Source organism: Oncorhynchus keta, unplaced genomic scaffold (assembly GCF_023373465.1).
Source record: "Oncorhynchus keta strain PuntledgeMale-10-30-2019 unplaced genomic scaffold, Oket_V2 Un_contig_7692_pilon_pilon, whole genome shotgun sequence".
Classification (NCBI taxonomy): Eukaryota; Metazoa; Chordata; class Actinopteri; order Salmoniformes; family Salmonidae; genus Oncorhynchus; species Oncorhynchus keta.
This window is the reverse complement of record NW_026289619.1, coordinates 56,444-81,666: the sequence shown is the minus strand read 5'-3', so window position 1 is coordinate 81,666 and position 25,223 is coordinate 56,444. Positions and strand designations below refer to the sequence as shown.

The following is a 25,223-nucleotide window of genomic DNA, read 5'->3' as shown; positions in this document are numbered from 1 at the left end:
GTATTGAGGGGAAGATGGATGGGGCCATGAATCACGAGATCTTGGCCAACAACCTCCTTCCCTCAGTAAGAGCATTGAAGATGGGTTGTGGCTGCGTCTTCCAGCATGACAACGACCCAAAACACAGCAACTAAGGAGTGGCTCCGTAAGAAGCATCTCAAGGTCCTGGAGTGGCCTAGCCAGTCTCCAGACCTGAACCCAATAGAAGATCTTTGGAGGGAGCTGAAAGTCCCTATTGCCCAGCGACAGCCCCAAAACCTGAAGGATCTGGAGAAGGTCTGTATGGAGGAGTGGGCCAAAATCCCTGCTGCAGTGTGTGCAAACTTGGTCAAGAACTACAGGAAACGTATGATCTCTGTAATTGCAAACAAAGGTTGCTGTACCAAATATTAAGTTCTGCTTTTCTGATGTATCGAATACTTATGTCATGCAATAAAATGCAAATTAATTACTTAAAAATCATAATGTGATTTTCTGGACTTTTTTCGGCAAAAATCGGCAGTATATCAAATACTTGTTCTCCCCACTCTACATCAAAACAACAATGATACAAATATTATGGCTATGCATTAGAAATGGCTTGAATGTCATGTGATATTGACGTTTTTTGTTGTTGTACCATTCACAGGTTCTCTGTGCAATCTAGACCTAGTCTAAATGTTATGAGACTGTACTTTAACCATTGCACTTATTGGTCTCCCCATCTGTAGGAGACCCCCACCAAGGAGCTGGGAGACCATTCGTCAGGTTCCAACAGCCAGGTGTCAGAGTTCAGCAGCCCTGTGCCCACGGCCAGCTACCTGAATAGGTTCACCAACTCTACAGAGAGCTCCACAGATGAAGAAGGTAAGTCATCACGATACAGCCAACGTCCATCAGCATTATCAAGGAAGAACCTAAAGGGCTCCATGAAACCTACCTGACAATGTAATACAAATGCTGATGTTTATAGTTTGAACATTTGCAAAAAAAAAATGTACATTTTGGTAATTTAGGAGGGGGGGGACTCTTGCCTCATGAGTACCTCCAGTGGCAAATCTACCATATTGCCTCTTAATTGTACCAAATCAAGGTTATAAACAGGTCTCTCCCCTCAGGCGGTGGGTTTGAATGGGATGACGACTTCTCGTCCCCGGAGCCCTCTGTGTTCCTCTCCAAGGCAGCTTCGGACCTGGCCGTGTCTAAGACAATGTCCCCTTCGGCCTCGCACTACTTTTCCCCTCCCCCTCCCGGGGGCTGCACCCCGGAGCCCAGCTGGAGCAGCTCCAACTACTCCCGCTTCTCCATCTCCCCGGCCAGCATCGCCAGCTTCTCCCTTACACACCTCACTGACTCAGACACCGAACAAGGAGGCAAGTGGGAGTGCACCAACACAAACAAACTACAGAAAACACAGGCATGTGCTTTATCTACCTCGTACATAGTAATTGAATAGGATCTCTATGATCTACCCTCTCTAACTCTGTATGTATGCCCCCCTCCCTCAGGAAGCAGTGAAGAAGGAGATAAAGACTAAGGTGCATGTGGAAGGGACCGTTTTCCCCCACAACGTCAGGTGAATGTAGGAGAGCTCAACATGAAGGCTAAAGACGGACGGATGATGACACGGTGTTATGAAGGCCGTGGATGCTTCTCTTCTCAGGCAGAACTACACCCCCGCCCCAAGAGGTGGCCATGAAGACAACTTGAAACAGACTGAGCCAGAGGCTCCAACAGCCAACAACGCCCTCAACAAAATCCCCTTCCTTCCACCAAAAGCCTCTTGGCCTTGTTCTCTTCTCCCCCCCTCCTCCTCCATCAGTGCAATGCAGCAGGAAGAACAGACAAAACTGACCTAACTTTGAGACTTGTCGAGCGCATTCCAAGTGTTTGGTTAATGTCCTCTCCTGAGGGGATTCTGTTTCACCCCAAAAACACTTTTATTTTGAAGCCCTGATTGAACCACAGCCCCTGTGTCTGCAATCAAATAGGAATAATGAGCTCTTTGGATCAGGCAAACTAAAACAGCAAGGCCCTTGAGCGTAACACTGCTCATTAGCACCTTTTGCTACATTGTACGATTATTACAGGAGTTGCCTTTTGGAAATGTATTTGTCAGGTCTACTCATCAAGTGTGTCTGCTTCAACTGGAGATGATCAAGACTGGAAGAGGTATATTAGGAATTTAAGGAACCAAGTTTTGGTGATTGACTCATTCACCGTCCATGAGCCCCTGCTTGGTTGCTATAGGAACAGTCAGTGTTCTAGTGAGAACCTTAATGTTAGTGTTATGGAACAGGAGGTCTGACAGCATTAGTTCATTCAGTTAAACACCATCAGTAGAAGAATTGGATAAGGGAACATTATCACGGTTTGAATTAACAGTATGGGACTTCAAGGTTTGTCCAGTTTCTTCAATCAATGGGTCTTATCGTAGTGCCTATTTCATAATGATTACGCTGTATACAAAAATATCCTCACTCCAGGAATCACATGATTAAGAAGGCAATACATGTTGTCCTGACACAAGCCTAGTGACTGAGTTTGCATTAGGAGACACAGGAGTAAAAAGCTGGTTTGAATTGTCGATGTTTTGTGAAACAAATGTGCAATGAGTACCTTGATTCATTTTGTGGGTCTGAGTTTAATAGGAGCAGCCAGTAGGGATGTGTTACTGTCCCAAACGGCACCCTAAAGGGAATAGGGTGCTATTTGGGATGCAGCTCATTTCTCTGGTACTGTACAGGGATCTTACATTAACTCACCCAAGACAGACATGCCTGTTCTGTTTGGTTTACTATGTCAAACCAATTGTACACGGGTTATTCTCACTAACTACTGCATGTGACAAAGCCAAGGTAAAGATTACCTTAAGGATTGTTGCCATGGCGCCACTCAACGGACTGTATCCGGTATGATGTATATAACAATTATTTAGCTGGATCAGCATTCTGTTCCTGTAGGTCAAACCCTTCTTCCAGACTCAATGGGTTCTACACAGATGAAACGTTGTATAGTTTTTGGTTTAGTGACCTGTCAAGGTTTCCCCTGATTTAAGTCTTCAGATACATAAACCTTTTCCTCACCTCCAGTGTTCTAGACGAGGTTAACCTCTACTACCAGCAGCCTGTGTTCTTTCAGTTAAACTTCAACTGTGTTTTATTCTACAGTATATACATTTGCTTAATCTTGCACATTTGAGAAGGCTAACTTAATGAACTGTACTGATGTATATAAATGTTTAATTTTGTCTATATGGGGAATGATGTAATCAAGTCCTAGTTATGAGGTTGTCTCATATCACGGTAAGTGACAACGGTTAAATTAAAGGTGCTACACAAGATTGAATTGTAATTTCAGTAAATGTCCATATCAGTGGAATGATATGTAACGGTGACTACCCTGCTAGAGTTTTGATTGCTGTGGAGTTAGTCTGAATGGGAAAGCTGTTCTGACTACCATCTAGTGGGAAATCACTAATTCTGGTTGCTCAATTTCAGTTTGAAATATTTTCATGGACCTAAAGCAAGTTTGTCCACCAGCTTTAAAGATATTTCAAAATGTAGATGGTACACTTCAGTGGTTGTTTTTGAAGTGTAGAAATGTAAACACATCGTCAGAACAGCTTTCCCATTTTGACAAGCTGCCACTCCGGCAGGTACGTAATACTATTCCACTATTAGCGCCAGACACTTCCTAAAATGACAGCAAAAATCTTATTGTGAAGCAGCTTAAGACAAACAGGAAAATCCATTCTGTCCATAACTGTAAATTTTACAAATGGTAATATTTTTACTTCATATTGATCATGCTTAGTGTATTTGAATGAAATGTTGAATATGGAAATAAATGCACATTTACTTCTATAGCTTGTCTGATAGGATTGATGGTTGAGTATCACATTGTGCTCAACGAGCCAATCTTGGTAGAACAAAATGTTAAATAGATCTTTACATAACATTTAATGTTTGTACAGGTATAGTGAAACTCCAGGCCCATACAAAGAACACCAAGGTTGCAGAGCTGTTTTGGAATTTATTTCAGTTGACTGTTCTCTTACAAGGACCGACAAGGCCACAGGAATTCAAACGTGCGCAGACATTACGCTGCACTTCTAAAGGTAGCTGACATCACCTAACATCCAGGAAATTGTCATAAGTGTAATGCAATGTAGGCACAGTGCTGTTTGAATCCCGGCCTCAGTATCTGCATGGAATACTGAAGTAATCCACCAGGGACACGTCATAACTAGAGCCTGGAGCTTCTGCAGATCATGTGACGTGAGCAGAACTCCTGGTCCTATTCATAACACTCTGGATGTTAATACATAACACAGCAAATAGATGCTATTCAGGTCTGTATTGTTTGTAACCATCTGAGGAAAAAAAATCTGGTTGTAAATTGATTAAATAATCCTTGTCATGGAAGCTCAGAGCTGATATTTTTAGTTCTGAAGAAAAAGCTACTTCAACCACTACATTGCAAACATTATGCAGGCCAAACCAAGATGACAGTAAACAAATTCCAAAGCATAAATACAAGGTGTGTCAACTAGGCAAATGAGAAAGCAGAAACAAAATCATACAAAGCAAGACTACACGGAGGTCAAAGGGAGTGGCGTGTGTTGGTATGGGACACAGGCTCGGTTCCATTTCTCACCCTAACCACTTCTCCTAGCACCTGCCACTAAAGTTCAGACCGTGGAATGGATAAACTGACAGAAGCACTAATACTTCCAGTGCTGGGGTCAAAGGTGGCCAACATGTTTCAGCCCAGCACTAAGTATTTAAATATCCAACCAATTCATGCTCTTTACATTTAGACCAACATTACCATGTTTGTGCTGGGTTGGAAATGGAATCAGGCACACAGGGCTGTGGGTAGAGATGGGGTGGGTTAGTAGAGACCCTACAGACCCACAGAGTTCCCGTTCTCCTGTGACAAAGGTATTCTGGCAGGGAGTGGGCTACGGAGGGTGGTGTCAGTAAGGACTGGCCTGGCAGGGAGTGGGCTACGGGGGGTGGTGTCAGTAAGGACTGGCCTGGCAGGGAGTGGGCTACGGAGGGTGGTGTCAGTAAGGACTGGCCTGGCAGGGAGTGGGCTACGGGGGGTGGTGTCAGTAAGGACTGGCCTGGCAGGGAGTGGGCTACGGGGGTGGTGTCAGTAAGGACTGGCCTGGCAGGGAGTGGGCTACGGGGGGTGGTGTCAGTAAGGACTGGCCTGGCAGGGAGTGGGCTACGGGGGGTGGATCCAGTAAGGGCCGGGGTAGCACGTAGAGCCTCTGTGGAGTTCCCTCTCACACTGATGTGCTGCCATCCTCCCTGAAAGACAGCGTTCCTCACATTAACGTGACATCTCATGCATTACCATCTTAACGGAGGTATTTCAGATACTGCACAATGTCTGGCCCATAGGCCTGATAAAAAGTTATGATTTATTTAGGGAATACGGTGCCATTTGGGAAACGGATGTCTTTGGCGCAGACATCAAAATCAACACCAAGTTGTAATGACTCACCCCGATGCCGTAGTCCCAGGACTGGCCCTTGGGCTGCATAGGTCCCACCCCCATCCTGTGACAGACAGCTCCAGGAACAGACAGCTCACCGGGGCAGCCTGGGACCCAGTCTGCTATCACCCACACCTAGACAACACCACAGGACCAGGTATTGAAGTAGAAAATAAGTTAACTTACTTACCACTAAAATTAGCATACACACAACAACAAAAAAAGCGTACTGACCTGATCTAGAGGTCCTACTGAGACTTTGGTCACGTTGTTGGAGACGAGCTCCCAGGCTGAGCCCTGGGGGTAGCTGGGAGTCAGGCCCTGTCTGTACCACAGGTTACCTACACACACACACACCAGGGGAGAACAGTGGTCAGGAGAGAGTTTCCAAAATATTCCATTAGTTAGGAAACATTGATCCTGCTTGTTGTTTCATCCATCTAGGGATTGCAGCTGAAAATGCAGATGGAAAAATACATTTTCCTTATCCAGGCACATTTACATTGATGTGGACAAATGTTGATTAATGTGCACTGTCCCTGTCAATTAAATCAACATTTGTCCATCATTGACTTACCAGAGAGCAGCTCTCCTGCAAAGCAAGCATTGAAAGAGCTGACCCACAGGTTGTGACTACTCACTGTTTTCATCCACAGCGTAGACAGAGGTTCTCCCTACAGACAGCTGTCTGAGGCTCTGTTTGGGTGGGGAAGGGATGTGGTACCAACACTCTCCTGCAGGACAATGACAAAGAACAACTAAAACTAGTTGACTAACTACAATTAGGTTCAGTACGGGCCAGGAAATGGGAAACATTAAACCTAGTCCTGGACTCAAATATACTTTCAATTGAAAATCTAATTTTATTTGTCACATGCACCAAATACAACAAGTGTAGATCTGACTTACAACCCCTTAACCAACAATGCAGCAACAAAAAAACCAAGGCTATATATGGGGTTACCCGTACCGAGGCAATGTGCAGGGGTACAGGTTAGTGGAGCTAATATGTACATGTAGGTAGGTGTAAAGTGACTATGCATTAATAATAAACAGCGAGTAGCAGCAGTATGAAAAAGGGGGGCATTTGGTTAGCTGTTCAGCAGTCTTATGGCTTGGGGGTAGAAGCTGTTAAGAAGCCTTTTGGACCTAGAGCTCCAGTACCACATGCCATGCGGTAGCAGAAAGAACAGCTTATGTGGGGTGGCTGGAGTCTTTGGCAATTTTTAGGGCCTTCCTCTGACACCTCCTGGAATGGAGTATAATGAGTGGTATGCTTTTAAGTCCAGTACTAGCCTTACCTTATGTGTCTAAGAAACAGGCCATTATGTGCCTTCAAAAAGAAATGTATTTGTAGTTGTCTATTTCAGTCATAGAGCACTGTAAGCCATCCATATCTATCCAGCATCTCAGAAGGACCTCCCCAGCATTTGAGTCTGACCTGCAGGGTTTCTGGCAGACACTGAGCCCCTGTAGAACACAGCTCTGTCCCTGGCAATGGCCCACACCTGGTGACCTCCCCCGATGGAGATGGACTTGAAGGGCTGGTCAGTACCCACGTGGAGCCACGAGGAACCCTGGGATGGTCAGAGATAGCATGAACAATCAACAGGACAGTACCACAGAAAGTAATAGAACATTAAATATGTTTGTTTTTAGTATTAGCAACAAAAAGTTGTCAAAAGTACATGGACATTCATTTGAATTAGTGCGTTCAGCTATTTAAGCCACAATGGTTGCTGACCTGTGTATAAAATTGAGTACATAGCCATGCGATCTCCATAGACAAACAGTAGAATGGCTCATACTGAAGAGCTCAGTGGCTTTCAATGTGGCACTGTTATAGGATGCCACCTTTCCAACAAGTCAATTAATACAATTTCTGCCCTGCTAGAGCTGCCCCGGTCAACTTTAAGTGCTGTTATTGTGAAGTGGAAAAGTCCAGGAGCAACAACTGCTCAGCCGCCAAGTGGTAGGCCACACAAGCTCACAGAACGGGACTTTGAGTGATAACACGTTAAAAAAAAAATTGTCCGTCCTCGGTTGCAACATTCCCTACCGAGATCCAAACTGCCTCTGGAAGCAACATCAACACAAGAACTGTTAGTCTGGAGCGTCATGGAATGGGTTTCCATGGCCGAGCAGCCACACACAAGCCTAAGATCACCATGCGCACTGCCAAGCGGCAGCTGGAGTGTTGTAAAGTTCGCCACCATTAGACTCTGGAGCAGTGGAAACACGTTCTCTGGAGTGATAAATCATGCTTCACCATCTGGCAATCCGACAGACGAATCTGGGTTTGGCGGAAGCCAGGAGAACATTGCCTGCACAAAGGCATAGTCTGGGGCTGTTTTTCATGGGTCAGGCGAGGTCCCTTTGCTCCAGTGATTGGAAATCTTAATGCTACAGAATACAATTACATTCTAGACAATTCTGTGCTTCCAACTTTGTGCACTGGGGCATTGACATGCTGAAACAAGAAAAGGCCTTCCACAAAGCAAGGTCCATACAGAAATCGTTTGTAAAAAATTGGTGTGGAAGAACTTGAATGGCCTGTACAGAGCACAACACCATCGAACACCTTTGGGATGAATTGAAATGCAGATTGCGAGCCAGGCCTGACACCCGACCTCACTAATGCTCCTGTGGCTGAATGGAAGCAAGTCCATGCAGCAATATTCCATCATCTAGTGGAAAGCCTTCCCAGAAGAGTGGAGGCTGTTATAGCAGCAAAGGGTGGGGACCAACTGCATATTAATGCCCATGATTTTGGAATGAGATGTTTGACAAGCATGTAGTGTACGTCCTAGACTCGTAACGTATTCAATTGGGAACGTGAGAAAGCTGGATGCTGAGGTTTGGTCAGAATGCATTGTAAAAAAAAGACTGAAGAGGGTGCTGAATTCTGTTATATAGAAGAATAACAGTGAACATATTTGTTCAAGCAAAGAGGATGTTATTCTGTGATGTAGTAATGAGTGTCTTTAGTTAAAGTCCCAGGTTGTAAGTTTGGGGGTGTTCCTCACCGCAGGGTTTTGGGGGGTGACCCCCAGGCGACACAGGACGTCCCCCTTGTCACTGAGGCCCCAGACTGAGACCTGCTCCATACTGCTCTGAGCCAGGCACGGCAACACTGTGATGTCACTTAGGGGGATGGGCGGGACTTCCTGCCATGGGGCAGTCAGGGTGATTTTACACTTCCTGTGTGGAAACGAGAAACATCATCATCATCATCCTCTTCCTAATGAAATGTTTGAGTGAGTGAGACTATACCTGACCCAGCTCAGACTATACCTGACCCAGCTCAGACTATACCTGACCCAGCTCAGACTATACCTGACCCAGCTCAGACTATACCTGACCCAGCTCAGACTATACCTGACCCAGCTCAGACTATACCTGACCCAGCGCAGACTACACCTGACCCAGCGCAGACTACACCTGACCCAGCGCAGACTACACCTGACCCAGCGCAGACTACACCTGACCCAGCGCAGACTACACCTGACCCAGCTCAGACTACACCTGACCCAGCTCAGACTAGCACCTGACCCAGCTCAGACTACACCTGACCCAGCTCAGACTACACCTGACCCAGCAGCTACAGACCCAGCTCAGACTACCTGACCCAGCTCAGACTACACCTGACCCAGCTGACTACACCTGACCCAGCTCAGACTACACCTGACCCAGCTCAGACTACACCTGACCCAGCTCAGACTACACCTGACCCAGCTCAGACTATACCTGACCCAGCTCAGACTACCTGACCCAGCTCAGACTATACCTGACCCAGCTCAGACTACCTGATACCCTGACCCAGCTCAGACTATACCTGACCCAGCTCAGACTATACCTGACCCAGCTCAGACTATACCTGACCCAGCTCAGACTATACCTGACCCAGCTCAGACTATACCTGACCCAGCTCAGACTATACCTGACCCAGCTCAGACTATACCTGACCCAGCTCAGACTATACCTGACCCAGCTCAGACTATACCTGACCCAGCTCAGACTATACCTGACCCAGCTCAGACTATACCTGACCCAGCTCAGACTATACCTGACCCAGCTCAGACTATACCTGACCCAGCGCCGACGCCTGACAAAGTCCTTCAGGCTCTTGTTGCCATGAAACGTCCTACATGACAGACACAGAACAGTCAATCAACACACTACTTTTTCTAAGATAAGTGTTGGCCATTATATAAGGTTGATGAAATATGAATGGACATATGCATCTTACACAGGGAAGTCTGCTGCATACTGCCACCCCTCCTTGTCTGTCCCTCCTGAGAAAGCCAAGTCCACGGCCCACTCTGTCACCTGGCAAAGCAGAGGCATGTTGAGATGGAGCGGGAGAGTACAACATTAACAACTCAACATACAGTTACATTAAATACAACATTGGGCTGTGTGTTAGCTGTAATAAGAGGTTTGAGGGACTAGGACGACCTACCCAGCTCCACTGAGGCGAGGGAGGGAGGGTGGTGGACTTGGTGCACTCTGTAAAGCCAATGTCATCACTCCACGGGAACCGGTCTGTGGGGAGAAGCCTGCAAGGGTGGCAAAGTGTATATCACACACACACACAGAGAAGCAGTCGGAAGTGTCTAGGACATATTATTACAACGTGAGACAGATAGTTGTACTTGTCTGTGTATCCAGTCACAGGGTTCCATCGCTGGTTCTCATAGATGTACACAGTCCTTCCATCTGTCTGTGTGTGCAGGATACGCCTGTCTCCTACAAACACAGGAAAGGCACAACTCTGCTATAATAAGTCTGATGTTATAAGTTATTCATCAGTAATAATTGACTAATACAGTACTTTGAATTGTTACTTTATCCCTGCAGTTTGTTCTATTTTAATACACATTAGCTATAACTGTAGAAGCAGGTTGAAGATGACAAAGGTTAAAACAAGACTAATATCCCAGAACGGTTTCTTTTCTAAAAGCTTCCACATGGATTCCAAACTTTTCGTAATCTTTGTTACCGTCAACCTACTGTAGGTCGAAGGTAAAGAAGCTTAAAGTGTGAATATGAAAGAAGCTTACAGGGTGGACTAGCAAAGACCCGGTCTAAGGCAGGGGTGAACAACTTGAGTCCTCAAGAACCGCACTCAGTGTTGGCTACATTTCATCTTTAATTAAGGTAAATCAATGACTTAAGCTACATGGAAGTAATGATTGAAAACCATCACAGGCATGTTCATTAAGGGAAAATGTTTTTTTTCCAAAGTCAATTGAAAATAAGTGTTTCTTATTGGACAAGTCTGGGTAGTCCGTTTGGTGCCTAATGAACACAACCCAAGACTGTGGTGGCCTGGGAGACTGAGGGGTCATTTATTACCCTGAGGGGGCTCTTCCTCAGCAGCGCTGCCCAAACCAGAGTAGACCCAGGCGGTGCCGTCATACCCGATCCCCCACACCACACCCAGACTGTTAGACTCTACACAGCGCAGGTGGCCCGGGACCTGCAGCCAAAACCTGTACCAGGACCAGACAGTACAGCTAGCGGTTAGCGGCCAGACAGCGTTAGCGTCACAGGAGGCTGACGAGGGGAGGATGGTTCATAATAATAATATTGGGAAGGGGGTGGTGTCAAACACATGGAAACCATGTGCTTGATAACATTCCACTTATTATGTTCTAGCCATTAGTACGAGGCAGTCATCCTTAATTATGGTGCCACCACCCACCTGTGGTTAGCATACAGCAAAAGACAGACACTAGCACCAATTGTTAGCAACAAGACAGAAGTTAGAACTTAGCACTATGCTTAAGATTACCAGAGATAAGATAATTGGTTAGTAGTAGCTAATTGAGTTATGTTAGCCAAACAACAGGGGACATCCCAAGTGTTAGCTATATGAGTGCAAGAACAGAGGTACATGGTTGGTTGGCTTCAAAGCAGTGAAGGAACATGCTACAGTGTGTAAGTGGCTGTCATTGTTGAAAAGAGCAAGGATGAAAAAAGGAGAGAACTGAGTGAGGAGGAGACAGAAACATAAGTGTGCGGCATGTCGGTAGCGGTAAAGCCCAGTGCGCGGCATGTCGGTAGAGGTAAAGCCCAGTGCGCGGCATGTCGGTAGCGGTAAAGCCCAGTGCGCGGCAAAGCCCAGTGCGCGGCATGTCGGTAGCGGTAAAGCCCAGTGCGCGGCATGTCGGTAGCGGTAAAGCCCAGTGCGCGGCATGTCGGTAGCGGTAAAGCCCAGTGCGCGGCATGTCGGTAGCGGTAAAGCCCAGTGCGCGGCATGTCGGTAGCGGTAAAGCCCAGTGCGCGGCATGTCGGTAGCGGTAAAGCCCAGTGCGCGGCATGTCGGTAGAGGTAAAGCCCAGTGCGCGGCATGTCGGTAGCGGTAAAGCCCAGTGCGCGGCATGTCGGTAGAGGTAAAGCCCAGTGCGCGGCATGTCGGTAGCGGTAAAGCCCAGTGCGCGGCATGTCGGTAGCGGTAAAGCCCAGTGCGCGGCATGTCGGTAGCGGTAAAGCCCAGTGCGCGGCATGCCGGTAGCGGTAAAGCCCAGTGCGCGGCATGTCGGTAGCGGTAAAGCTCAGTGCGCGGCATGTCGGTAGCGGTAAAGCTCAGTGCGCGGCATGTCGGTAGCGGTAAAGCTCAGTGCGCGGCATGTCGGTAGAGGTAAAGCTCAGTGCGCGGCATGTCGGTAGCGGTAAAGCCCAGTGCGCGGCATGTCGGTAGCGGTAAAGCCCAGTGCGCGGCATGTCGGTAGCGGTAAAGCCCAGTGCGCGGCATGTCGGTAGCGGTAAAGCCCAGTGCGCGGCATGTCGGTAGAGGTAAAGCCCAGTGCGCGGCATGTCGGTAGCGGTAAAGCCCAGTGCGTGGTATGTCGGTAGCGGTAAAGCCCAGTGCGCGGCATGTCGGTAGCGGTAAAGGGAGAGCCCAGTGCGCGGCATGTCGGTAGAGGTAAAGCCCAGTGCGCGGCATGTCGGTGCGGTAAAGCTCAGTGCGCGGCATGTCGGTAGAGGTAAAGCCCAGTGCGCGGGCATGTCGGTAGCGGTAAAGCCCAGTGCGCTACATGTTACTAAGTGGTTTTAGCGGTAAAGCCTTTGCGCGCATGCCGGTAGCGGTAAAGCCCAGTGCGCGGCATGTCGGTAGCGGTAAAGCCCAGTGCGCTGCATGTCGGTAGCGGTAAAGCTCAGTGCGCTGCATGTCGGTAGCGGTAAAGCTCAGTGCGCGGCATGCCGGTAGCGGTAAAGCCCAGTGCGCGGCATGTCGGTAGCGGTAAAAAAATCCAGTGCGCTGCATGTCGGTAGCGGTAAAGCTCAGTGCGCTGCATGTCGGTAGCGGTAAAAACAGTGCGCGGCATGTCGGTAGCGGTAAAGCTCAGTGCGCGGCATGTCGGTAGCGGTAAAGCTCAGTGCGCGGCATGTCGGTAGCGGTAAAGCTCAGTGCGCGGCATGTCGGTAGCGGTAAAGCTCAGTGCGCGGCATGTCGGTAGCGGTAAAGCTCAGTGCGCGGCATGTCGGTAGCGGTAAAGCTCAGTGCGCGGCATGTCGGTAGCGGTAAAGCTCAGTGCGCTGCATGTCGGTAGCGGTAAAGCTCAGTGCGCTGCATGTCGGTAGCGGTAAAGCTCAGTGTGTGGTATGTCGGTAGAGGTAAAGCTCACATCATGTCACAGGGCAAGGTGTGTGCCAGGGCCTCCAGACAGGGAGAGGGCTCGTGGACCATCACATCCCCCTTGGAGGTGACTGACCACAGGGCCTGTCGGGAGGGGGTTCCCCTGATCCCTCTGGCCTCGCAGCAGCACCCAGCCAACAGGGACAGCTGCACAGGAAAGACAAAGACACACCTTCAGAGATATGGCCAATGGTACAGTCCAGATGGATAAAAGTAATATTACTGGACTACATTTACTAAGTGGTTTTAGGTAAAGGCTTTACATTGCATGTGGACAACAGTGAAACTTTCTAGAGTATCTGGTATCCCCTCTTATGATAAGTACTGTGGCTGTGCCCCACATGGCACCCTATTCCCTATGTAGTGCATTACTTCTGACCAGGGCCCATAGTGCCATTTAGGACACAGCCCTGATCTCTTATCTCTGGCAAGGCTACTTCAATTGGGAAGCTACCTTGAAGGCTGTTGCAAAATGTGTTAGATTTAAAAAAAAAAAATCCAAAGTCATGTAAAAGATAAAACAATAAAATGGCATTAGAATATCTACCCATTCAAAACATGTGCTGTTTATATCTGAATGGAAGCCTTTCCAGACCTACCCAGTCAGCCATGTCCTTCTCAGTCTGTGCAGCCAGGATCAGCGGCCATCTTTGTTTTGTGCTATCTGACGTGTACACCGCAAATGCATGATGGTAGTTTTCCTTGAGCACAGGAACCAGCACCGTCACATCACTTATAAACACATGGAGGTACTGAGAAAGATAGCGAAACAGAGGGAGAGAGAAGATACTTTCTGACCACTGACATCCAATCTACAAATTAAAATGATTCAACAATTCAAAGCAGTAGCATAGCGGTATATTCTGAGTAGTAGGCAACTACTCTTTAGATACTGTAGGTGAGAAAGGCCTTGGCTCCACAACATGGCTTTCACCTCTCCAGTCATTTCTATTCAGTGATTACTTCAATGAAGAGAGGAAGGATGGATGAATGTCTACAGAATTTGAGTGTCATTGAGTCTCCCTCACCTTCTTCTCGTCATACTGGGTGAAGTAGATGAAGAAGATGGCATCCCTCTTGCCATTGACGTTGGTGGACTGCTCCAGGGCCACGCCCACATCCACCCAGCGATAGGGCTTCCAGTCCCTCCACCAGCGCATGCTGCCCTTCCTCACCCAGACAGACTGACCCGTACACAGTGTTCATTAGACAACTCCATTTAAAAAGTCACTGTCCCTACTTCTAGCACCATCTCAGCAAAAACATGACTCCTAAAAAAAAAAAAGAGCAGTAACGTTAATAGTTTAACAGTCTTACCGCGCTTCTCTCCACTGGCTCCTTACTGGTGGGGGTCTCGGCCTTCCTAGCCGTCAAGGCTTCTGGTTCAACAGGGGCGATGGACAGGGCAGTGGAGCATGGGTCTGGTGCACACAGATAACAGACAGGATAGAATAACACAGTGGAGCATGGGTCTGGTGCACACAGATAACAGACAGGATAGAATAACACAGTGGAGCATGGGTCTGGTGCACACAGATAACAGACAGGATAAACAAGTGATTTAAGAGTTTTATATTATTATTATTATTATTTATTATTATTCATATATTATTAAGAGTTTGATAGAGATATCAGGACAAGGATTTCCTTAACCATGTGACTTCACCAGGAAAAAGTCCTAGAATTAGCCTGTTTAATTAGTTCAGTAGTCAGGCAGAGCGCAGACACACTGGTACCATTGTCAAACGTTTACCTGCCTGAACAGTGTCGCCAGTCAATCTCTTTAAGTGTTCACACAGACACTACCTAGCAAGATGACGAAGAAACAATTTAATTCACTCTCCATAATCCCATACTGCCAGTGCCAGCCCATAGCCAAATGTTTAGCTAGTTAGTGTTAGAATATTCGCTAGCTAGCACAACATAGGCTAAGATTGCGCCGACGGATGGCGTCTCACCTCGAGCTCCTACAAAACATTGCAGGTTTGACTTTTTTGGGACATTTATCCTGCTGAATAGCCTCCACTAGTCAGCTAGCGGCTCATCCGTGGACGTTTTTTTGATGGCTCCCCCACATGAGGGTTTGTGCTCTCTGATTGGCTCAAAGTCAAGTTGTTGACCACTGACGATCATTGTGATTCTACAAGTAGAATTGGTAGGTTCGGCCTCCCACTGTGGTAAGTACCTATCAGCAGTGAGCGTTTCATACTTTAGGTAGTGATCTGAAATTCTGATAGGCTGGTGAGTGTTCCTCCGTACCTGCAGGCCTGAGCCAGGTCGTCTGAGCTGTATGGTCCACATCACAGCCTCCGCCAGAGATCCAGGCCCATACAGGCCCGTCCTCCTCCCCCAAACCCAGAGAGGGCTCCAGACCCAGGGGGTAGGTGGCCACTGAGGTGGGGGGTCCCACGTCCCCTGCCCTGCCAAGAGAAGATGCCTCTCCCTGGGGGCTCTGAGCTGCATCCAGGTCCACATTGCACATCGGGGCTGGGGTGGCCTCGCTGTCCTTCCCCTGGGGTGGCTTTTTGGGGGAGGGTGTGGGGGTCCTCAGGGGCTCACGGTCAGCCACCAGGCTGGAGATGAAGCTGTCACTGGTGGGGATGAAGGCTTTGGGGGTGTCCTGTGGCCTTGGGGGGATGGTGGTGAGGAGGAGCTCTGTGTCCCCTGAGTCCTCGCAGGTCAGAACAGAGCCATGGGAAGCATTGGTCACCTGTCCCCCAAACTCACAGCCAGCACTGGACAACAGAGACAGAAAGAGGGGGGGGTACCACTCATATGAGTATAAATGCGCCACTCAAAGACACACATACAGTATGTTTGTGACAGCCAAAGAGTTCAGTAAAACATTTGGTAACATGACAGACAACTATCAAAATAAAACTGCATCTCCGTGTACAGTAATGTGTACAGTAATGTGTACAGTAATGTGTACAGTAATGTGTACAGTAATTGTTAAGCATAAATGTAGTCTTCAGAACATACACACCAGCGTTCCCCAACAACTTTATCCCCCCCAAGTTCTGAGCAATAAATAAAACACCTGTGGCTAAAGCTAATTACCATTTACATGGATATTTATTTTGAGATGTCAGCATACAAAATATATCAAATCTAATACACTGCAAAAACACTGGAAAGTGAGCATTCTGTGAGCATTCCGTATGCAACTGACCTGGGTTGGACCATCTCTTTGCTGTGACCCCATTGGGCAGAAACAGGTATCCAGCCCCTACCACTGGGCTCCGATGGGGTGACACCCTTCCTGAAATACAGACCACGGTCCTCTCCAACTCCCCACACCTTTAAATTATAAAACATTTATAGTGGCTTATTCATAAACAAAGTGTTATCCTCAACATCACACCCCCCACTGTGGCTGGACTACTTATTCATTCTTATAAGTCTATTTTTGTTGGCACAAAACTACCTCCATCCTTACATTCATTTGTATGGTTTACCTTTAGAGGAGTCCCCTGACACCATGCTCTTGAGTCTCCCCTTTCTACAGTGGGATCATAGTAGTTTGTAGCCCAAACGGTTTGGCTGCTACAGACAAACGTTGTCACATCAGCGTTGAGTCCCGTGACACTTGTAAGAACCCCATCGTGTTCGTGAGAGTCTCCTCTTTCTATAGAGTGGTCATAATCGTTTATAGGCCAAACCGTTTGGATGCTACAGAGGTTTTGGCGAGAAGACAGATTTTCAGGATGTCTCCTGGTCTGACAGGGCTGTGGCTCTACCACTTTCCACCGCAAATGCAGGACGACAGCAGGAATGAGATGCAGCCCATGCAGATATGTCTTGCATAAATTGACAGATTTTGATGGGGACTTTTATTTTATTGTGTTACTTAGATTGATGCACCAACACATCAATAGTCTCTAGGGGTTTGAGCGTCAAGTTGGTTATATGCCAGAGAACAGTTGAACACAATACAGTAAAAATACTATGGATACAGTAAAAACCAATATAGATTGACCCAAAGGCCTGCTGTCAAGTGGTACTTTAAAAGGCCATTTAACCCTAGTGTCATCTAATATAAGTGGCATCCATAACTCTGGGACAGGACTGAAATATGGGCTATGATGTATTGCCCTACTCAAATGAGCTTGTGTCCAATATGGCACTTAGAATTTAAGGCCAAAAATATATAAGGCTGGGTTGGGACCGCTGGTTAGAGTAGCGGAGAGAGGCTGTTTCAGAGAGGAGGGGGAAGTAAGAGACAGGTGAGTCATTGGGGAAGGGGGGGGACAAACGAGAGACAGGAGAGGGGGAGGAGAAATTAGGCTTTGGCAGTATACCGTATATACTCCGGGATGGTTTATCAACAGTTATTATTCAATAACCATTTAAAATTTCTCAATACATTTGAATATTTGTAGCTATTTTTAAGTAAATACCCGAATTATTCAGTACTGTGTAGCACAAACCAGGTGATCTAGTTACAGTATGTATGAAATTCCCAACTGACAGTTTGTCAGCAAGATACCTTAGAACTATTAAGTGAACCATCTAAATTGTGCTAAATCAGTGGTCACCAACCTTATTTTTTAAAACATGACTTAACGAAAGCCGTTGCAACATTAACCAATTAAAAACAGTTCTGTAGCAAAGAGGTTTGTTCAGTAAGCTATAGGCCCAATACATTATCACTGATTATTGGCTTGAATTGTCCTGCCAATGTTGTAATTAGGGCGGCAGGTAGCCTAGTGGTAAGAGTGTTGGACTAATAAGCGAAAGGTTGCTAGTTCGAATCCCTGAGCTGACAAGGTAAAAATCTGTCCCACTGTTCCTAGGCCGTCATTGTAAATAAGAATTTGTTCTTAACTGACTTGCCAAGTTAAATATAAATAACTTCAAAATGTTAGGTTCTGTATATGATCACACTGGTAATAGATCACATTTGTTGTATTACTCGACTTTACTAGACTGATGGCCTGCATATGAGTCAGTCAAGTGAGAGGCAACGGTGAGGCTGCCTCATCTAACTCACTGTCCCTCCACTCCCGCTCTCTCCCTCCCCCCTCTGCTGAGAAGAGGGGACAGTCTTCCAGCTGATAGAGAAACTAAAGTCACATTGCATTATTTCTGCTTCATGCACCAAATTTGTTACTCCTGACCAGAGAAAGTGAAATATTTATTGATATTAATAGAGACAAGCCGCTAATAATAACAAGGCAAGCTTATGGAAACGCTTCATTACAGCTGCAGTGCTGGTTGTAGTGTGAGTGGAAGTAGGGAGAAAGCACATTTTATGGCTTATAGAAACACTTAGCTGTACTCCATTACAGCTGCAGTGCTGGTTGTAGTGTGAGTGGAAGTAGGGAGAAAGCACTTTATTTTGGGCCTGCCGGATTTACACCTTCAGACACAGGGTTCCAAATGGGAATCTGTCAAGGGCTGGGAATCAGGCGCACCTACCGGCCACAGCATGAAAACTAGCTAGGGAAGAAGGGGTGATTGACTAGGAGGGAGGTGAAGGTTATCAACCGGTTGGGAAATGCGCCAGGACCTGAGCTAGGGAAGAAGGGGAGGAGGAGTAGCATGAATAACTTTGAGCTGGGAAAATTCTTTAGGTCCATAAAAACACTCATTAGGGGACCTGAGCTAGGGAAGAAGGGGGAGGAGGTGGAGAGGCTGGGAGAGAGGACGCCAGGACCTGGAGCTAGGGAAGAGGAGGGGGAGGAGGTGAAGGCTGGGAACGCCAGGACCTGAGCTAGGGAAGAGGTGGAGGGGGAGAGGATGTGAGAGGCTGGGAACGCCAGAGACCTGAGCTAGGGAAGAAGGGGAGGGGAGGTGGAAGGCTGGGAACGCCAGGACGGGAAGAAGGGGAGGAGGTGAAGGCTGGGAACGCCAGGTGGACCTGAGCTAGGGAAGAAGGGGAGGAGGTGAAGGCTGGGAACGCCAGGACCTGAGCTAGGGAAGAAGGGGAGAGAGGTGAAGGCTGGGAACGCCAGGACCTGAGCTAGGGAAGAAGGGGAGGAGGTGAAGGCTGGGAACGCCAGGACCTGGAGCTAGGGAAGAAGGGGGGAGGAGGTGAAGGCTGGGAACGCCAGGACCTGAGCTAGGGGAAGAAGGGGGAGAGAGGAGGGTGAAGGCTGGGAACGCCAGGACCTGAGCTGGAGGGAGAAGGGGAGGAGGTGAAGGCTGGGAACGCCAGGACCTGAGCTAGGGAAGAGAGGGGGAGGAGGTGAAGGCTGGGAACGCCAGGACCTGGAGCTAGGGAAGAAGGGGAGGAGGTGAAGGCTGGGAACGCCAGGACCTGAGCTAGGGAAGAAGGGGGAGGAGGTGAAGGCTGGGAACGCCAGGACCTGAGCTAGGGAAGAGAGGGGAGGAGGGTGAAGGTCCTCTGGGAACGCCAGGACCTGAGCTAGGGGAGAAGGGGAGGAGGTGAAGGCTGGGAACGGGACGGGGCAGACGGGGACTTGAATGGTATGTGAGCCAGGACCTGAGCTAGGGAAGAAGGGGGAGGAGGTGAAGGCTGGGAACGCCAGGACCTGAGCTAGGGAAGAAGGGGAGGAGGTGAAGGCTGGGAACGCCAGGACCTGAGCTAGGGAAGAAGGGGAGGAGGTGAAGGCTGGAAAGCCAGGACCTGAGCTAAAAGACAGGGGAGGAGGTGAAGAAATACACTAAGGAACGAATCCAGGACCTGAGCTAGGGAAGAAGGGAGAGGAGGTGAAGGCTGGGAACGCCAGGGACCTGAGCTAGGGAAGAAGATCTTAGGGAGGAGGTGAAGGGGCAGACGGGGACTTGACTGGTATGTGAGCAGGATCTAATTATGCTTAATCAAACAGACATGAGAGAATGGCACTGTAATCACGACTCGGTTGTCACAGAGGATGAGAGCCCCACGCCAAACATCTAAGGTTCTAACCAGCACTCTCCATTAAGAGAGGAGAACAAGCAAGTCTTAGAAAATAGGACAACAAGATACTGATCATTACAAATGTACCTATGTAAATATAACAATTTGTTGTTGTCCTGATGTGTGTTGTGCAATGATGTATATAAACCCTGGATTGCTGATCTATGTATTGGCTATTGAGAGACATTGAAGCCACCGGTCGGTCATATTGGTACTCCCCAGTAGGAACAGTGCCTCATGGGAATTAATGGAATTCTACAGTATTTCAATTAAAAAGGTAAAGGACAAAATTACATGCATTTAATTATTTTGTTTTAGTGGGGACAGTAACCTCAGTAACCTCAAAATAATTTACTTTAAGGGAATTACATTTTTTTATATTTATGTTAATCCTGCATAATATTTTAAAGTATGCATTAAGGTGTCTAATAGAATAACGAGGCAAAAACAAATGTAAACATTAATAAATACATTTCTATAACTTCCAAAATATTTTTTACAATGTGGGGATTGGCAAAATGGAGGAACGGTGGCTTCAACACAGCACTCACTATTAGTCATCTAGTGCATTTAAATCCCCTGTGTTGTCTCACCTGGTCATTGAGTCCCACATCCACCATCATCATCTCCCCACCGATGCTGATCCATCCTGAGCCACAGGGGTTATGAGAGTTCACCCCCCGCCGAAACCACACCTGGACACACACACACACACACTTTATAGATCTGCTCTGTAGGGTAGGCTACAGTACTGCTCTACAGACTACAACGGGGCCCAGAGTCCTTCCTGGTTAGGAGACAAGTTCAGGAAGGGGTGGATGTTGTCTCACTTTGTAGTCCTTAGTGACGGCACACACCACGCTGACCCCCACAGCAACATGGATGGTTCCGCCCTCGTTTACTGGGGGAGAATCCACCACCACCCAGGAGGAACCTGATAGGGTAGTAGAGAAACTATTCATACTGTCATTATGTAAAATAAAATAAAAAAGACAGGTTCTCTGGAACTCCGAGTCAAAAGCTTGTGAAGCAAAGTTATCCAATCTCTCTAGTACTACCAATGGTTTTAGAGGAAACCTGCCGTATAGGACAAAAGCCTAAAACATGCCAAAAGAGCACACATTTTACCTGGCTTCACATCCAACAAGTCGTTGTCTACATGATCCCTTCCACATAGCCAAATACATCATCAGTATACTATAAGATTGTTGTGTGGACCTAATATCACCCCATACCTGTAGGGCTGTCCAGGCAGATGCCTGTACGGACCAGTAGCTGTCCGTCCCAGAGTACAGCCCAGAGCAAATCCCCTGGTCCGGCAGAGATCTGGGCCACCTCCCTGGGGGCCTCCACCTGCTCCCAGCACTGGCCCTCGGGGACCTGTGGCAGGATGCCACTCCTGAACCACACCTGAGAGAGGAAGCAGCTCCGCCATGGTTAGTCTGAACTGTTCTTGACTCAGCTTTCCCTGGGCCTTGGTCGTTATCACACTATCATGAGTGTGTCCACATCACCACTCAAGACTTGCGTTAACTCAAATCTTGAGGGTGGCAAGAGTTCAGATATTCTGGTTGAAATGCAAATTAAGTTCAGTTACTGTGTGCAGATTCTCACTATAATTTGATGATTAAGAGATGATGAAACAACATTTAGTGAAGGTAGGAACGCAAAGCATTTGCATATAGGCACCTCATATGACTAACTTAGAAAACCGCTGCTTTGAAAGTCTCACATTCACTGAAGTAAGTGACGTTGACCTCAGTCCATTATATTTATAGTGGTGTAAATGGCAGATCTGTTCACATATTATCCCTATAGAGGATAGTATGCTGAGAGATTCCTGGAATAGCAGATCAAGACTGGACGTAAAAGAGGAAGAACAGTCTAAGACCAAGTTAAGCAATGCATTGACAATGGATGGAGTAATGCTGCCCTCTTGTGGCCAAATGTTTGAACTGCACAATGGTCTTGTGTGCTGTATTTGACACCTCACCAAGTTGCCAACACTGAGACTATGTTATGTTGTCATCATTAAGATATGCAGGCCTGAGTGTGCGAGTTCATACAAAACATGAAGGTGAACAACATTCCATTTGAAAGGTATTGTTAATGTGTGTGAAGAATCGGTTTGTATGCAGGTGTATTAAGGCACAGGAAACATCATAGCAGAAGAACCTGTGATGGATCAGCCACACTGACCTGTCCTTGTTGGGACACACCCCACAGGAAGTGATATCGCCCAGGTTGGTCGCTCATCTCCCAGCCTCCACAGCTAACGTCACTGAGGGGGAGAGGGGGCTGCTTTGGGTGGTCCAATGGGATCTGAGGGGGTTCAGTCAGGAGAGGAACTGTTAAAACGAGAGTATATTTACTGGAGGTATTGTAATACGTACAGGAGTGCATGTAGCCTTCAGTGGGGATGTCCTAGCCTGGTCCTAGAACAGTTTGTGCTGTCTTCCCAAATTCTATGGTCATTGTCACGTGTGAGTTGGCAAGACAAATAGGTGAAGAGGACCAAATCAAGTCATGTTGTGGGCCAACATACTGTACCTTAGTCCAAGAGCCTCTGGCTTTGTATATCCTGTCTCTAATCCATCGCCTGCGACAAACACACGAGTTCCACTTCTTCTCCCTGGAGAAGTTAGCAGGAAAGTCCACTGCATACTCCCAGCCCTAAACACACAGATGCACACACACACATACAAAACACACACAATTAAGCTGACAAGTAAAAGAGTTCAGAGGTCAGCAGTTGGCCCAACTCAATCAACAGCCGTGTGTATTAATGAATCCAAGGCTTTTGAGTGCACTACTTTTCAGTAGGACCTATAGGGCTCTGGTCAAAAGTAGTGCACTGGGGAATAGGGTACCGTTTGAGATGCACGCCATAGATTTATTGAGCACCTCAAAGTCTGCTACCCCAGACTTGTTGTGTAATTGTTGGCATTCCAACTTCCAGTCTCTCACCCCAGTTTCAACAGGGTCTCCTCCAGCGCAGACCTGGTCCACGTACCAGTCCCCCTCCCACTCCCAGCTGTTTGAGGGCAACAGGAAGCTGTGCAGTGGCTGGGCGGTCCCCCTGTGAGGTCACTCCAGGCCCAACGGTCAGTAGGCAGCAGCACGTCAGTGAAGCCGTCCACTGGGTTCCACCTCTGAAACCAAACAAACCGTTTTGTAAGGTAGAATTGAACATACAGACACTAAGTAAGAATGTGCAGGCACGCACACACACATGTTTAAATAAGTAAAATGTTGGCAGAGGTGACATGGCATTATCACAATACCTGGTTCTCATATGTCTCCTCTCGATAGCGAATTGGCACCTCCCCAGGGTCGATATTGAGGTAAACATGGTGGTCACAGCCAATTCCCCAGCTGCACCTCTGTCCAGCCGTAACACGCTTTAGCTCCAGGAGGGTGTCCTCGTCACGCTCCCAGCGCCCTCTGGTGGTGGATAGGCTGTACACCTTCCCGTATACGTCCACTGCCCATAGGAGCGAGCTGGACATGATGGGGCCTGATGATAAACACGGGGGCAGTTTATAATCCTCTCACCACACTGGCCCGGCCATTACCGTAACACAACATTGCTCTGTGCTGAGCGTTGTCTAGACTCTTAATGGACTGATTAGATTAGCCACAGTTAGAATAATGAGCCAGATATTTCACCGGTTGTATAAATCTGAAGCATGAGGGTAGCGTTTCCACTCCACCAAAATGTGGTGATGGGAGGAAGCCAAGGCAGTGGGAGAAGATGGAGGGAGGCGGATTTTGGCCAGCATTCTGCTAACTCTCTCATTGATTAAACATTTGATCGGAATACAGTTCTGAACACAAAACTAAAATCTGTTAAGAACAGAGTGGACTAAGTTTTGTAGAGTTATTGCACTCTTGCTCTTCACATAGTAGGCGTTCCATAACAGAAATGCAAATACACGCTAGAAAGCGCCAATAGGACCTCGCTAGCTCGTGCTTGGCTCTGCCCACCACCTTGTTTGTTCTGCCCACTATGATTCATTTGCTCCCATTGGAAATGACAGTCTGGTCTCTTGGGTTAGTTATACAGATCTTTGGCTTAGCGGTCAGCAGATTTGTTTTTTACACAGTCAGTTTTTTATTCCAGTAGCCTACCTACTAGCCCACGAATGTGCTCTTAAGTGTTGGCGAGCCTAACGTTACTCCTTAAGGTCCAAGTACCTTGTTTATTATCAGGAGGTAGACTGGCTCTGGCAGCCGAAACAGCCATGTGAATCGATTCTAGAAACAAAGCCATTTACTTTCATATCAAAAATACATTTTAGAAATGCAAAATATACACTTACTGTACACTTGTTTTAAACGGCTTTATCACAGTTGAAGCCTCTAGTATTTTTCAGTTGTAACACGTTTCTCGCAGCCTTCTTCCGTTGGGCCTACACACAAGTGTTTGGAGCACGATACACAGTTAATTACCACAGGTGGTCGCTTTCATCTCCGGTAAACACGTGCTGCAACGTGGAGATACGGCCGTGTGGGAACACTAAACACTATAAATACTGGGAATGGGAAAATTGGATGTGTCATCGGTCCCAATGATATGCTGTCAACGGTGTGGGCAGGCTGCTTAAACATTTAGAGTAGCCTGGTTGTGTGGATTTCATAGTATATGGCACCGAGGAATAACAGAGTAAGGAGCGGCTTGCACCTGAATAACGAAAACCGATCAACGGTTGTCAATGGACACTGATAAGACGCGTCATGATATCAGACACCCAGGTGCGTTAAAACCGGACACCTGCCATGCATGTTGATGCGCCCCGGCCTGGAATGAAATTCAATATCAATAGGAATATTTCGGGCAACCGACTGTGGTTTGAGGTGATGACAAACAGCAAAACATAACTTCAATGCATCTAGTCCTGTCCTGCAAAGTGTCACTGACTTGATAGACTCCACTTTCGTCCTGTCCCCGAACACATCATCCAATATTCCGTTACAACAGCATTATAGAGGTTCAAATGCCCTACTTACGCTCTTTGCCCGTTTTTGTAGGTTTAGCTGCATTTAGTGGGCCAAATCATCCACCCAATTATTCTACTCTATCCGCTTTTTATTCCCATTCTGAAGGTATAACGTCTCGTTCCAAATCCACAACAGGAAATGGAGGAACTGTTACTCGGATTGGCTGACATTCTGCAGGTGTCCCGAATCTCGTCTTTTGATTGGACAAACTGCGTGGGCTTGTAT

General features: G+C 47.4%; 2 protein-coding genes across 5 annotated transcripts in view; one reads left to right on the top strand and one right to left on the bottom strand.

Annotated features, from left to right (window-relative positions):
• Positions 1-3,845, top strand: part of lmtk2 (lemur tyrosine kinase 2) — a 43,852-nt gene extending 40,007 nt beyond the window's left edge. For 2 of the 4 annotated variants that reach the window (XM_052511899.1, XM_052511902.1), the window contains 3 exons: positions 711-846; positions 1,098-1,396; positions 1,488-3,845. In XM_052511899.1, the coding sequence (XP_052367859.1) occupies positions 711-846; positions 1,098-1,396; positions 1,488-1,559 (507 nt within the window). In that variant the 3' untranslated portion in view covers positions 1,560-3,845. The remainder of the gene's footprint in view (positions 1-710; positions 847-1,097; positions 1,397-1,487) is intronic. The other 2 variants (XM_052511901.1, XM_052511900.1) reach the window with 2 other exon arrangements.
• Positions 3,846-3,994: 149 nt separating this feature from the next.
• On the bottom strand, positions 3,995-25,167 carry tecpr1b (tectonin beta-propeller repeat containing 1b). The gene is given in 27 exon segments (XM_052511903.1): positions 3,995-5,300; positions 5,497-5,622; positions 5,722-5,828; positions 6,129-6,221; positions 6,929-7,064; positions 8,514-8,688; positions 9,575-9,631; positions 9,737-9,816; positions 9,950-10,046; positions 10,143-10,236; positions 10,846-10,982; positions 13,122-13,279; positions 13,732-13,884; positions 14,161-14,316; positions 14,450-14,553; positions 15,392-15,867; positions 16,305-16,432; positions 20,591-20,692; positions 20,828-20,931; positions 21,233-21,407; positions 22,197-22,319; positions 22,548-22,670; positions 22,965-23,074; positions 23,077-23,149; positions 23,282-23,514; positions 24,320-24,409; positions 25,008-25,167. Coding segments are annotated over 25 exon segments (3,804 nt in total). The 5' UTR covers positions 23,507-23,514; positions 24,320-24,409; positions 25,008-25,167; the 3' UTR covers positions 3,995-4,808.
• Between the last annotated feature and the right edge of the window lie 56 nt (positions 25,168-25,223).